Source organism: Notamacropus eugenii, chromosome 5 (genome assembly GCF_028372415.1).
Source record: "Notamacropus eugenii isolate mMacEug1 chromosome 5, mMacEug1.pri_v2, whole genome shotgun sequence".
Classification (NCBI taxonomy): domain Eukaryota; kingdom Metazoa; phylum Chordata; class Mammalia; order Diprotodontia; family Macropodidae; genus Notamacropus; species Notamacropus eugenii.
The window spans coordinates 232,438,300-232,454,118 of NC_092876.1; the positions used below are offsets into that span (position 1 = coordinate 232,438,300).

A 15,819-nucleotide genomic window follows, 5' to 3' on the forward strand; every position below is an offset into this window, starting at 1 on the left:
AACCTCGTTGAGGATGCCCACAATTTATGTGTAAATGACTCTTATAAACATTGCATAGAATATAGTAGGCATGTAGATTGGTAATTATGGATGTTCTCTTGGTCACCTTTTTTCAGTTTAACAAGGTATGAGATCTTTTTCTTATACCTCTGTCATCTTCCTATCCTTCAGATATCTTCTATACTGGTCCCCCTCAGAGCTGTATTGCCTCCGGCACTTCTATATATACTTGGTCCCTTTTGGCAATGGGACCCTAGACCAATGAAAAGAGTGGGGATTATTCTAGCTAGCCAAATGGATGTGTGCCTGAATCAAAAAACATTTTTGCTGAGCAACAAGGTGCAGACTCCAGCTGTGGTTGAACTGCATAATTTAAACACTAGCTACTGCCCACTGTCAGCTGTAGCTATTTAGTGTTTTGGTTCTTAATCTTCTGTTGTTGTTGTTTGGTTGTGTCTGACTCTTAATGACCTCATGAATTATACAGTCCATAGGGTTTTCTTGGCAAAGATGCTGGATTGGTTTGCCATTTCCTTCACCAATGGATTAAGGCAAACAAAGGTTAAGTGGCTTGTCCAAGGTCACACAGCTAGGAAGTGTCTGAGACCTGATTTGAACTCAGGTCTTCCTGACTCCAGGCTTAGCTTTCTATCCACCGAGCCACCTACCTCGTCTCTTAATAACTGTTGCTTATTCCCATGCTGCTGAGCTATTGTACCTGTTCCTCTTCATCTCCAGGTTGGAGTTCCTACCAGGCCCAGTAGGGTTGGACAAGTACAGTAAGGGTGGGAGGGGATAGAAAAAGTGTGAGGGAGTAGAGTGCTTATACTCCAATCACATGTAGATCCTGGGCCAGAGACATACAAGGTGAGAGCAGAGGATGACTAGACCTACCTATGGAATAACATGGAGACTGTCTGGTATGGTTTGCACTGGGGACGGGCAGGGTGATGGAGAGCAGCGGCTGCAGCAGCAAGCACACTGAGCAGCCTCTGATCTCCTCAGCTTTGATATTTTCTCCCTATACTGTTGGGTCATTTTGTACACCCCCTCAGGTGCACACACCCCACTTTGAAGACAGAGCACAGAAATAGGTATAAACTTCTTATTTGGTGTGCTAGACCAAGCGTTAACATAAAAGCAATAAACTCCTTAGGGCATAAGTCAAAACATGAAACCATAAAGTTGCTGCTTTTCTTTCTTTTGATTGTTGTGGAATACTTTCACATGAATTACAGCAGCCATCCATTTTAGCGTATATGTTAAGATAGGTACCCCAAAATATAATATATGAAATATCACATGGAACTTTCAAATAAATAAATATGAAAGTTATTTTAAAATTAGAGATTCAAAACTTATTATCTTTTGGCTTAACTAATCATGATTTTTTAAAAAATTTAACTTCTCTACAGGTGAAGTATTTTTGGAAGCTGACTTCACAATTTCTGGGTAAGAAAAAAATAATCTCATATGACAAAATGTTTTAAGGCAATGGATGATATAGACAGAACAAGGTAGCACAAGGGGGCTGGTGATACAGGGAATAAAACATCAGGTCCGGAGTCACAAAGACCTGAGTTCAAATCCAGCTTCAGATATTTACTAGTTATGTGACCTTGGGTAAGTCATTTCTGTCTGTCTCAGTCCCTGCAGTTGTACAATAGCATGGGAATAGGCAACAGTAATTAAGACTTGAGTTAGGTGGCTCAGTGGATAAAGATCTGGGCTTGGAGTCAGGAAGGAATCAGGGTCCCTTCCTAGGTAAAGATCAGAGCACAGACCAGGAGCACAGACCATACCACTCCGTAGATCACACCACTTTGGAAGTGCTGAAAGCTTCCAAACTCTCAGAACTAACTCTGAAAACAACAGTGTGAAATTCAAGCCTCAAGCTTGGGACAGTCCCTCATCCTCTCCCCTTCCATTTCCCCCAGGTGAACAGAACCCAATTTGAACATAAAATTCAAAATCAAGAAACAGGGTAGAAAATGAGCAAAGAAACAAATAAAAAGAACCTAACCATAAAAAGCTGCTGTTATGACAGGGAAGATGAAGACACAAACTCAGAGGAAGACAATCATGCCAAAACAGCTATAAGCAAAGCCCAAAGTGGAAAAAATGTGAATTGGACACAAGCTCAGCAAGAATTCTTAGAAGAGTTAAAAATGATTTTAAAAATCAAATCAGAGTGGAAAAGAAATGGGAGCAATATAAATAAATGTTTAAAACTTGAAGAAAATAACACCTTAAAAAGCAGAATTAGCTCAAAGGAAAAAGAAGCATAAAACTTCACTGAAGAAAATAAATGCTCAAAAAACAGAATTGGGCAAATGAAAAAAATGGTACAAAAGATCACTGAAGAAAAGAATTCCTTAAAAATTAGAATTGGGCAAGTAGAAGTTAATGATTCCATGAAACATGATGCAACAGTAAAATAAACTTAAAAGAATGAAAATAATAGAAGGAAATGTGAAATATATCATCAGAAAAACAACTGAACTAAAAAATAGATTAAGGAGAGAAAATTCAAGAGTTATTGGACTACCCAAAAGCCATGATCAAAAACAAAAGGCTAGACATCATATTTCAAGAAATTATAAAGCAAATCTTCCCTGATATCCTAGAATCAGAGGGTAAAATAGAAATTGAAAGATTCCAACCATCACCACCTGAAAGACCCCAAAATGAAAACTCCCATGAATATTATAGCCAAATTCCAGAATCTCCCAGGTCATAGAGAAAATACTTCAATCAGCCAAAAAGAAACTGTTGATATACTGTGGGGCCACAATCAGGACCATACAAGATTTAGCAGCTATCACATTTAGCTCCTAGGGTCTCTCCCTCTGGAAATTAGCTCATTTTTGTGAATGGCTATCTATCTAAAGATTTGTTAAAAACAAATTGAATTTCACAAAGAGAATCTGTGGGATAAAGCATATGACCTAAAGAATATATTATTGCTTGTTCCAATGCCCAGATTTTCTTTCTGGAACTTAATTTATTTCAAAAACATTTATCAAGGACCTCTTTTGTACCACCTTTTGTGAAGACTGTGAAGATAAATAGGATATGATCCCTGACTGAGTAGGTTTATACAGAGGTCCTGGCAGCATTGAGGCTACCAAACATACTCAATCAAAAGTATGGTAGAACATAGATAATGTTAATGTGTGATTTTCTCAGCCAAAATGTTGCCTGTTGGAATCCTTATATATAGTTTGGTGCTACTCATTTCTATTTGAGTTTGACATCATTGGTTTGCCTGTTGTGTGGAAGATTCCTTTAATAGACCTAACTATGATACTGAGCAGAATGTGATATATGCTACCGGCAAGTTCTAAAGTGTGGGGGTTCTGAGAGGTTACTTTCAGCTAGGCGGATCAGGAAAGGCTTCTTGGAGTAGATGACATTGGAGCTAGACTTAAAAGGACAGGTACAGTTTGGATAGGTGGAAATAGGGAGAAAGGAGGTTCTGAGCATAGAGAATAACAGTGAACAAAGTCGAATATTTGTGGAATGAGTGGTCCACTTTGGCTAGAACACAGAGTACATAAAAGGGAATAGTGGAAAATAATGTAGACAAGGTCATAATATGATAAAGCTTTAAGAGTTACAAAGTGCTTTGTTCACATCAATCTTGTGTGGCAGATTTAAGGCAGATTATGAAGGATCTTAAATATTAACCTAAGGCCTTTGTGCTCTTATCTTACAGGTAGTGGGGAGTCACTGAAGATTTTTAACAAGATGGTATCAAAATCAAATCTGTACTTGAATAAGATAATTCAGCCTCAGTGTAGGCTATTGAAATGAAAAGAGACTGGAAGTCAAGGTCAAGATAGGAGCCTAGCCTAGGCCACAGATAATGAATTCTTGAACTTAGTAGTAGGCAATGATTGTGAGACTACAGAAGTAGTATAAAATGGGACAGAGGAACTAGGTAGCTAGGTGGTACAGTGGATAGAGTACTGGGCCTGAGGTCAAGACTCATCTTCCCAAGTTCATATCTGGCCTCAGACACTTACTAGCAGTGTGACCCTAGGTAAGTTACTTACCCTATTTGCTTCAGGTCCTCATCTGTAAAATGCACTGGAAAAGTAAACTGGTAAACCACTCCAGTATCTGTGCCAAGAAAACCCCAAATGAGGTCATGGAGAGTTGGACCTGACTGAAACATATGAACAACTGCAATAAGAGTATGGAAGAAGCATCCATGTTATAGGGAACTCATTTAGTTTCAGGAAAAATGGAGAGGAAAGAGTCAAAACTGACTCCATGGCTTCCTGTGACTGGGAGGATGGTGATGACATTAATAGAGATATGAGGAGAAAATGGGCAGAACAAATTTGCAAAGAATGATGGTGAATCCAGTTTTAGGAATGTTAAATTTGAAGGACTGCGGGACATCCAGGTGAATACAGGAGGCAGATGGAAATGTGAATCCGGAGCTAGAGAAGTTGGAGCAGAAATATAGACCTAGAAGTCCTCCAAATAACTAACATGTAGACTAGGAAGGATGAAAGAGAGAGACTGTTAAGGGAAACTTATGAGGAGAATTTAGAATGAATAACAAAATTACCTAAAGGTAATATGCAGCTTAGGTTCTGAATTTTACACTCCTAAAAGGCCTGGATTTGTAGGGAAAAATGTTTAAGATGACATGTGGGTATAGGTCATGGTTTTAAAAAAGCATATGAGCTCTTTGCCATTCCAGAAAAAGATGTTGCAAGCATTTAGGGTCAGTTTCCCCTATTAGAATGTAAACCTCTCTATCACACTTAGATGTATAAGTGGAGCACGGCCTGCCTTTCTTTTTTACTTGTATTTGTATCCCTAGCACTTATCACAGCACCTGGAACATATTAAGCCAGGGGTGGGGAACCTGCGGCCTCAACAAATCCCCTTAAAGATAGGATTTGTTCTGTAAAATTTGGACACAATCAAAAGGCTGCACCCAAGGACTTAGAAGGCATGATGTGGTACCTCAGAGTTGTTTTGATTTGCATCTCTCTAATCAATAGTGATTTAGAGCATTTTTTCATATGACTATAGATATCTTTAATTTCTTCCTCTGAAAACTACCTGTTCATATCCTTTGACCATTTATCAGTTGGGGAATGACTTGTATTCTTGTACATTTGACTCAGTTCTCTATATATTTTAGAAATGAGGCCTTTATCACAGACACTGGTTGCAAAAATTCTTTCCCAGTTTTCTGCATCCCTCCAAATCTTGGTTTCATTGAGTTTGGTTGTGCAAAACTTTTCAGTTTAATGTAGTCAAAATTATCCATTTTGAACTTCATAATGCTTTCTATCTCTTGTTTAGTCAAAAATTCTTCCCTCCTCCATAAATCTGATAAATATACTATTCCTTGCTCCACTAATTTGTTTATAGTATCAATCTTTATACTTAGATCATGTACCCATTTGGACTTTATTCTTGTGTACAGTGTGGGGCATTCTCAAGCCACACTTTAAAGTAGTAATTACCAAAACTATTTGGTGCTGGTTAAGAAATAGAAAAATTGATCAGTGGGGCAGATTAGGTATACAAAACCCAGAAGTAATTGAACATAGTAGTATAGTGTTAAGTAAATCTAACAAGATCAGCCACTGGGATAAAGACCACTTATTTGACAAAAACTGCTGGGAAAACTGGGAAGCAGCCCAGCAGAAATTAAGTTTAGACTAACCATTACATGACCTACTGGCTCCACATAGATACGAGATATATACAAAAGAAGGTCATATCATTAAAAAATTGAAGGATAAGTGAAGAAGATATATTTCACAATTAAACATGGAATAGAGATTCTGACCCCATCCCTTACTTTCTGGATTTCAAAATCATGCCTTTTCTTCAGTCTTATCCTTGAACATCCCTTAGTGCCTGGGTCCTCCTCACCTTGGAGCATCCTATCACCCCTGCAACCTACTCATCTTGCAACATCATCCCTCCACAAGGCCAGCGTTCCATTCTCCCATTGGTGAGTTCCTACTGGAGCCTCCATTTTGTGAAGGGACCCAGACTGGGCTGCCTTCATTCCCCTCCAAGCACTGTTCCTCACCATCTGGACCTCATAATCATGTTTCCTTCAAGTACCTTCTTCTGCCTAATAAAAAACAAAATGAACAATTTTGGTTACGTAAAACTAAAAAACTTTTGCTCAAACAAAAGTAATGCAGTAAAATTTGAAGGGAAACAGGTTAATTGGAGAATATCTTCATAGCAAACTTCTCTGATAAAAGTCTGAATATCCAAAAGATATTGAGTATTGACACAGATTTTAAAATAACAGGAACCATTTGCCAGGAGATAACTGGTCAAAGGATACAAACAGGAAATTCTCAAATTTTTAAATGTTAGCTATCAGCAACTCCATATAAAAGTACCTCAAATTATTAAGTAGAGAAATGGAAGTTAAAACAATGCTGAGGTTCTTTTACCCGTCAGATTGGCAAAGATGGCAAAAAGAGACTTTTTGTAAGGGGTATAGGAGAATAAGCACTAATGAACTGTTGGTAAGGCTATGAATTTATCCAGTCCTTCTGGAAAATAATTAGATTTTTATCCCCAAAGTTACTAAACTCAGCAATAGCACTCATTATTAGGCACATTCCTGAATAGGTGAAAGAATATTTATGTACAAAAATATTTGTAGTTGCACTTTTAGTTATGAAAAAAGAACTACAAACAAAAGTGGTTGCCTATCCATTGTCAAATGACTGAACAAATTGTGGTACAGGATATTAATGAAAATGAAAATCATTGAGCCATAAGAAATGGAAAGTCTGATGGATTCAAAGAAACTTGGAAAGACTTGAACGAACCAGTGCTGAGTGAAGCAAATAAAATTAGGATCGCTATTTACATGACTGCAGTGATGTAAAGGAAAACAGCTTTGATAAATTTCAAAATTCCAATTGCTGAAATATTCTCTCACGGCTCAGAAGACTGATAATGAAGAATGCTTTGCACTTCTTAGTGGATGGATGATGAAGAGGTGCAGAGACAGACACATTTGCCGAAGTAGCCGATGTGATTTATTTTGCTTGACTATATTTAGGGAAATTTAGTGGGTAATGAATGTCATACAAAGAGGAGGAGGAGGGAGAAGGAGGAACTCAATAAACATTTAAAAATACACAAGAGAGCAGAAGGAAGCTGAGAAGGAGCACAGCCAAGTATGCCATTGTGTTATAATCATGTTAAGTTGAATATATTTTAAACATATTTATGCATTAAGTATATAGTAATTAGTAAATACATTAAAATATAATTATAGGAAATATACTAATACTTATAATTTATATTAAATGATGATATATTTCAAAAGGTAAGAGTAATTCTCTATTTTAGAAAAAATTTTCACGTTAAGTTCATAAAAAGATAAAATTTTTAAAACACATAGTCAAACCTGTATAAGGCAAGAAATGTTTTTCTAAAATAGGTTTTTGCTGGAAGAGAGCACTATATATTTCTTGCACTCTAACTTGATTAGAGAATATTGAATTTTTTTAGCAGTCCTGCCCCTAGTTCATATAGTAATGATTTTTTCCTACAAGTCTAGGAAAAATGATATTTGAATCATACATATTATACTATTCCTTATCAGTGTGCCTACATTAATAATGCCTAGCATTGTTAAAGGGCAGCACATTCTCTGCTTTATTCTTTGGAGAAACACAGAGAGGATACATAGAAGAGTTTTATGAATGTGAGCCAAAGTGAACTCTAGATTTCTTGATTTCAGTGGGGAAGAGTGGAAAAGGAAATTCATAGCAGGGGAAAGAGATTTGCTGTTTGCCTTTGGATGTTAAAATCTCAGGGCCTTAAAGTTTAAGAAGGGCAACTATGTGGCAATGCACACAGGAAGACCTGAGTTCAAATCCAACTGAAAAACAATAAAAAGTTTATAAGCTAAGTAGAATCAACATTGTATAAAACAATGAGGAAGGTTAGATAAGGTTAGAAGTCATCATTTCTGTCTCTCTTCTTCCAGGCAAGGTTTCAGCTGAAGTTCTTTTCTTATCCCTGAAGAGGCATTATACAACTTTTTTAATCCAAAAGGATATACCTTGAACAAACTAAAATTAAGATTATATTGGAAGTAATTGGTTTCAACCATGAATTCAAATCAATTCAGTAAACTTTTATGAAGTCCTTAGTGGGTGTCAGGCATTGTTACTTTCTGGGTATATGAAGATAAAAACTCTCTGGACCCTGACTTAAAGGAGTTTACATCCTGTAGAGAGGGGAGAGGGTGGAAAATAGCAGGTCAACATGTAAAGAAATATAAAATAATAGGGGGAGGGAGAAGAGCTGGCACTTACAAAGATGTCAGCTGGGTGACGATAAGCAGAGTGCCTAAATTTTGTGAAGCTTTAATTTCCTCTTCATAGGTTGAGCTTTATGACTAATTGCTAAGATTCTTTCCAGCTCTAAATCAATGAGGGTGTGATCTGTAAAATGGGCATCATAATTCTTGTGGGGCCTAAATCAATAACTGGTGAGAGTTATATAAGGTAATGGATGTGAAGGTTTTTTGGAAACCTTAAAATACTAAATAAATACCTTCATTAAATGCTAAATATTTTTATTTTTAAAATTTATTAAATAATCATAATTTATTAGATAATTAACCTAAAATACTAATAAAATATATTATGAAAAAGGTTATTCTCAGTATCACAGATAGATTTTATTTTCCTTTTAAATATGTTCTAATAACTAGATAATTATGGAATATTCTTTTAAAATATTTTATTTTCTAGGAGGAATTGTTTAGACAGACCAGACATTACTAAGGTAAGAGTAAACTTTTCTAGACTATTCTTCAGAGTTGCTTCATGGTCATCTGGTCATGAATATGTATATATGCATGATTTTACTTTATTAAAACAAGGAATTTAGTTTATCTGTTAGAAATGTTTACTTAAAGGCTCTGAGTAAATATTTTCAAATACCTCAAACTGAAATAATGATGAAAATGTTTCTCTCTTTTTCTGTTTTAGGAACCAAACAATAGACACTATGGCAAATTGCAGGTGCTTGATCCAAATGGTAAATAATTCATTGCTTTAACAGATATATGTGGGTAATAAGTACCAATCAAAATTATTAGAAGAAATATCATGAAATGGCTGTCTATGTAACTAAGTAGCTTTAGTAATACAGTTCTTTATTCCAGTGTATTTATTTCAGAAAATAAAGGCTAAAATGTTTGGTAATCAGAATTTACATCAAGGGAAGCAACATTTAAGATACTGAGGCTATTTAACTTGTTTTGCAGAAGAAGTGGTTATTGAACCAGTTGAAGCAATGTCACGGTAAGAAGATGTCTTTGGTTGTGCAGCTGATCTATTACATGCCTCTTAAGCAATTAAAATGAGATGATGCAATCATTTCTCACTCAATTAAATTTGAAAGAGCAGAAATGCATGGATTAGCACTTTAACCTTTACTTCAGTTAGTGCAACTGTTATTTAGATGGAAGGGCATTAAAAATGAAAAGTAGATGTTGATTAAAAAAATGTATAAGGTATACATTAGAGAAAATATTCATTTCAAACTCATAAATATTATAATACTGAATATTTTATGATTATTTTTATGTTTATTTAACTTATAGCATTTGTTATTCATTCTCCATTATCTTTGGATATTTCATAGTTCTTTCAAGATATATGTGTAAGGGAATCTTTGGTGTTTAAAGTAAAATTGATTTAATATTTGGTAAGACCCTACTAGTTATAGCTTCAGAAAATAAAAATTACTGTCAATCATTAGTCAAAATCAAACTGAGACAGTGTTGAAAGTAATTATCATAGTAGAACAACCTGTTAAAATCATTACAGATCTCTACTCAGCCACCACAACAGAGGTGGGAATAAAATACATGCACATATTACACACAGTACGGTAAGATGCTATGATTTCCTGGAAATTTTGATTTCTAAGAAAAATTGCAAAGGAAATTGTGATCTATTCATGTAGAAACGTTGTATACAGTGTATTTTTATGGGTTCTGTCCCTGATTAACTGGTGTCTATTTATTGTAGAATTACATTCCAACTTATTTCGATCAATAATAAAAATAAAATAAATTCTACCATTTTTTTTTTATTTTGCAGATATCAGACTGGTCTTATTTTAACCAATATGAAAAAAGAAAATAAATTTTACCTTTTGACTTTTTTATAATTAGTGTTTATGCCAAGTATACTTCAGTTTTTTGCAGTGTTAAAGCTACAGCTCAGGTTATAGTTCTTCTGTGCCTGGAATTCTCTCTCTCTCTCTCTCTCTCTCTCTCTCTCTCTCTCTCTCTCTCTCTCTCTCTCTCTCTCTCTCTCTCCCTCTCCCCCTCTCCTCCTTCCTCTCTCCCTCCCTCCTTCTCTCTCCCACTCTCCTTTCTCTCTTCGTCTCTCTCCCCACTCTGTCTCTCTGTCTCTGTCTCTGTCTCTCTGTCTCTGTCTGTCTGTCTGTCTCTCTCTCTCTCTGTCTCTGTCTCTCTCTCTCCCTCCCTCCCTCTCCCTCTCCCTCTTTGTTTCCCTGGTATCTGTTAAGACTCAGCTCAGATCACACCTACTGTAGGCAGCCTTTCCTAGTCTCCCCAAGTGTTGTCTCCCCCATTACAATTTGAGCTTATTGAGGGCAGGGATTGTTTTTGCCTTTCTTTGTAATCCCAGCACTTGACCTGGTCAAACCTGCACTTTAGGAAATTGCTTTGGCAGTTGTGTGGAGAACAGGTAGGAGTTGGGGGCAACTTGAGGCAGAGGCCAATTAGGAAGTTGTTGCAATAGTCTAGGCAAGAGGGAATCAGGCCCTATACTGGGGTGGAAGGATGGGGGTGGTAACATCAGTGGAGACTTGGCAGTAGATTGTATATGTAAGTCAAGTGTGAGTAAGGAGTCTGAGATGATAACAAGGTTGGGAGCTTAGGTGACTGGGAGAGAATGGTAGTACCCTCAACAATTATAGGAAAGTTGAGAAGAGGAGAGGGTTTGGGGGAAAAGACAGTGAATTCTATTTGGACATTTTGAGTTTTTGATGTCCATAAAACATCCAGTGCGAAATAGCCAAAGCAAGTTATTGATACATGACTGGACCTCAAGAGAAAGACAAGTGTTGTGTATATAGGCTTGGGAAAATCTGCTTAGAGATGATCATTAAGTCCATAGGAACTGATGAGGTTGCCAAGTGACAGTGTGTAGAAAAAGAATAGACAAAAAGTCCAAGATAGAGCCTTGGTGTATACAAGAATGTAAGGGACATCATGTGGATGATGAAACAAAGCTGCAAAGGGGCAGTCAGACAGGTAGGAGATCCAAGAGAGAGTAATGCCAAGAAGACTCAGAGATGACAGTGTATGTGGGAGGAGAGGGTTGTCAGAAGTGACAAATGGGACAGAGGGGCCAAGGACAATGACCATTGAGAAAATACTGATCCTATTCCAATTGTTCTGCTTCCCAAGTTGCAAGAATATATAGAACTCTGTTCTGTGGAAAACTAAGTTCTACTTTCCAAATTGACTTGCAAAGCAACTGTGAAAATATGGCTTAGCTGTTATTGGTGGCCTATGTGTTTTCAAGGTCTTCTGAGAGCTAATGTAGTATAATGGAAAGAATGCTGAATTTGTAATTGGAACTCTGGGTTTGGCTCCCAGCTCTGATTTTCTGATAGCTGTATGACCATTGGCAAGATATTTAAGCTCCCTGAATCTCAGTTTACTCATCTGTAAAATGAGAAAAAACTTGTACTACTCATTTTATGGAAATGTAAGGAAAACACTGTGCAAACATTGAAGTGGCATATAAATGTGAATTGTTGTTCCCTCTAAAATGATCATTTACCTGCAGGGCTGTAGTTGGTTTTACTAAGAAAAGCCACTAAGAACCACCAGCAAGAGACCACTGCCCTTCCCAACATGTTATTGTAAACTTCCCCACAAGATGTGATATTCCCAGCTTAGCATGGTGCCCAAAGGCATACCCAGTTCCACAAGCCTCCCTGGTTGTAGGAATGACTCAGCCTGCATTCAGGAGCATTTCACATGCGGTCTCACAGGCTCACCTGCACAGGTGCAGTCTGACTACTCTTACTAGGGGACAGTTCAGCTATTTGGGAAAGATAGGAGGAAATGCACTTCCTATTTCCATTTGTTGAAGGCTAATTCTACATTCTGAGAGAGCCAGGTGACCCAGTAGATAGAGCACCAGACCTGCAGTCAAGAAGACCTGAGTTAAAAGTTGACTTTAGACACTTAGTAGCTGTGTGACCCTGGGTAAGTTACTTAACCCTGTTTGTCTCAGTTTCCTCATCTGTAAAATGAATTGCAGGAGGAAATGGCAAACCACTTTGCCAGGGAAACTCTAAATGGGATCACGAGGAGTCAAACACAACTAAAACAACAACTGTACAACAACACACATGTAATTTAACAGGATTCTTCAACTAGGTAACTTTATTCCTAGAACTAGAACATCTTATTTCAGAAACAGCATGATAATCCAGTATTACTTCTGCTGTAAGATTCAGGAAACATGGGTTTCTGGCCCTGGCTGTGCCATTAATTAGCTAAGTATGTGACCTTGTACAAAATCAGTTAATCTGTCTACACTAGAGTTTCATCGCTATAAAATAAGAGAGTTAACCCCTTTGTCCTTATTGCTTCTAAGATTTTGTTTATTGAATATTTCGAAAATGTAAGAGATTGAACAAAAGTGTTAAGTGGTTATTTCTCCTAATAATTGCATATTTAAAAGTAGCTTTTAAAACCTATGTATTTCATAATCAGCAATTACATGATTGCAAAGAATTTTATTTCTTTCATCGATGGGTAAATTCACTCTACTAACAGAACTCAGTGATTTTTATAATCTTAGAGAGTTGTTGGGACACTGAGACATATGCCCAGATCATACAGCTAGTTGATAAAGGCAAGACTTTGAACCTCCATCTTCCATACTCCAAAGCAACATTTCTGTCCATCATTCAAAGTTGCTGCTCTTCAACTAATTACATAAACTCTGTGTGAAAACAATATTCTATAGATTATTTCATCTATTAGGACAATGCATGAAAACCATCAAGATATAGTCAATATTTCTCAGCTTTGTAATTCCCGAGGAAAGTCATGCAATAATGAAACCTGCTAATCAGTCAATGAGAATCTCCCTTTTCTTCACTTACATGTTAATTATCTTTAAAAAAAAAAAACCCAGCCAATTCAACCTCCAAAAAAACCTCTTCACAAGTGTTTTCAATGTATATTGAGCAACAGGTTGTTAGAGGTTTTTTGTTGTTTTTTTTTAATTTAAAGTATCATGGTTTGGTCTAAGTGGCTATCTAAAACTGAACCAAATTTATAGTAAGTCATAACCTCTTTTATTTTATTGTCCTATAAAGGAAGAATTTTTTTTAAATGAATTTCATCATTTTAGAGAAATTTTACACAATTGATATTTATGTGATGATTGTCTTGTATAATTCTTTTCATGTGAGAATCATAGACTCAGATTAAGCAGTAACAAAATTTTTCCAGTTCATGTTAAATTTATTTCCAAGTCAGATAGATTTCAGTTTGGAACTTGGATAGAAGCAATGAAAATATCAATATATTGTTATTTATTAACATAATTATCTGGATTATACTTTGACTTCCAGTTGATTGACTTTTGATAAGTCTTACAATTCCATTTAAGATAAAATAAAAAAGGGAACTAATTTGGCCAAAGCTGATAAACATTGAATTCCTTCTCTGAGAACTGAGAATTATTTAATGTGAGTAATTATAAAATCATAGTTTTATAACATAATTTATCCCCATACTAATGATGCACCATTTTTTGTCTTGTTGCTGAAAATACTTTAAGTAAAATACTCTTGGGAAACAGACGAGAATTGACAAGCAAATCTTACATGGCAACAACAAAATCCTCCCTAAATATAGTTAAGATATCCTCAGAAAAGTAAGTTTTAACTGTTTTTGTTTTCTATTTTAGGTTTAACTTTGGAAAAAATTAAATTGTTTTGAAAATTTTGCAAAATGGATCACTTTTTTAGGTGTTTCATCACTTTACAGATTTGTAAATATCTAGATATCTCTTAATATTCCTTTAAATTTGCATAAACATCTATAAAATTATTTAAAACCATCCTTGTATTTTCAGGACTATAAGACCATTGCTAATATGTTTAAGCTGAATAGTAAACCTGTCTTCAGACCTGGTAGCTTACAATAATCAACTTTACAATGTTTCAAGGATCTGATTTTGTCAGAGCAGATTCTTCCTCCCCAAATGCAAACTCTAAACCCTCTGCATCTCAATAGTTAGTCATTTGAGTTTCTGTGGCTAACTTCATGATAAAATTCTCTCAGTTTAGCTAGTCTAGTTGTCAGATAAGAGGCATACATGGGCTATTTCCAGACTGTCCTAATGAGCAGAATGGATTGAACTTGCCAGAACTTCCCACTTGACCAACACAGTGAAAACCAAGATGGTTCTATGCACAATGAGGCATGAGAGTAGGACTTTATTCTAAATGATACCCAATAAAATACTTCCCTCATTGTTTTCCATACACTTTCCTCACAAAGGTTACCATATTATAGAATGTAAAAACATGTACCTTTCTACAACTTTTGGGTGTAGTAAAGTAAAGGCTAGGAAGAAAAATCGAGACTATCTTCTTTCCCATACCTCATCCCCTGGACTAGAGGTGATTACAAAAAAAATTGGTTATTACCAAAAAAAAAAAATGCACAGACATAAAAGAAAGAATCCAACCATAGATAGTTACTATGAGAAGAGAGAAAAACAGGATTTGTCTTCAGAAGAGGATAGCGAAGCAAAGAAACTCTTTTCTAGCCCAAAGACTGATGACAAATGGTCACCTGCTCAAAAAGAATTCATAGAACAACTTTAAAAATCAAATGAGAGAGATTTAGGAAAATCTAAAAAAAAAAATAAGAACAATCCTAGAAAAGCAAGAAGATTATGAAAAGAAAGTCAACCAATTAGAAAAGGAGATTCAGAATTTTAAAATAGAAAAATCAGAAAATCTTGAAAATCAGAATTGAGCAAGAGGAAACCAGCGAAGTCATGACACCAAAAAAAAATAAAATATAAAAAATGAAAAAATAGAAGAGAATGTGAAATATTTCATAAGAAAAACAACTGATCTGGAGAACCAGATCAAGAAGAGAAAACATAAGAATGATTGGACAACCTGAAAGCTATGATAAAAAAAAAAAAAACAATCTTGATACAATAGTACAAGAAATAATTAAAGAAAATTGTCCCAAAGTATTATAAGAGGGGAAAGTAGAAATAGAAAAAATCCATCAATCACCACATAAAAGTACAAAGAAAACCCAAAGGAATATTATAGACAAATTCTGAAACTCCCAGCTCAAGGATAAAATATTACAAGGAACAAGAAAAGAACAATTTACACATGACAGTGCTGCAATTAGAATCACATAAGACCTAGAAGTAGCAACACCAATTGACCACATGTCCTGAAACACTGTGTTTCAAAGAGCAAAAGAATGGGACTTCCTGCTGAAAATTTCATACCCAACAAAGCTAAGTATAATCCTGATGTATATATGTATGTATGTGTATATATGTACATATTAATATTAGGTATGAAGATACATATATTTATATAAAGATATATAAATTTACATATATAAATAAATCTTTGTTTAATTGTAGCCTGGGGGGAGGGGAGAGGAAGGAGGGGAAAAGAACAAAGTAAAAAGTACCCAGCAGAGAACAAAAGAAAACCTACAGGGAAGCAAAGATG

The 15,819-nt window shown here is 35.7% G+C and overlaps 1 protein-coding gene across 11 annotated transcripts in view; it reads left to right on the top strand.

Annotated features, from left to right (window-relative positions):
* Positions 1-15,819, top strand: part of ERICH2 (glutamate rich 2) — a 98,415-nt gene that overhangs the window by 37,626 nt on the left and 44,970 nt on the right. For 6 of the 11 annotated variants that reach the window (XM_072612281.1, XM_072612287.1, XM_072612285.1 and 3 more), the window contains 5 exons: positions 1,416-1,452; positions 8,781-8,814; positions 9,021-9,069; positions 9,299-9,335; positions 13,881-13,976. In XM_072612281.1, the coding sequence (XP_072468382.1) occupies positions 1,416-1,452; positions 8,781-8,814; positions 9,021-9,069; positions 9,299-9,335; positions 13,881-13,976 (253 nt within the window). The remainder of the gene's footprint in view (positions 1-1,415; positions 1,453-8,780; positions 8,815-9,020; positions 9,070-9,298; positions 9,336-13,880; positions 13,977-15,819) is intronic. The other 5 variants (XM_072612292.1, XM_072612291.1, XM_072612282.1 and 2 more) reach the window with 4 other exon arrangements.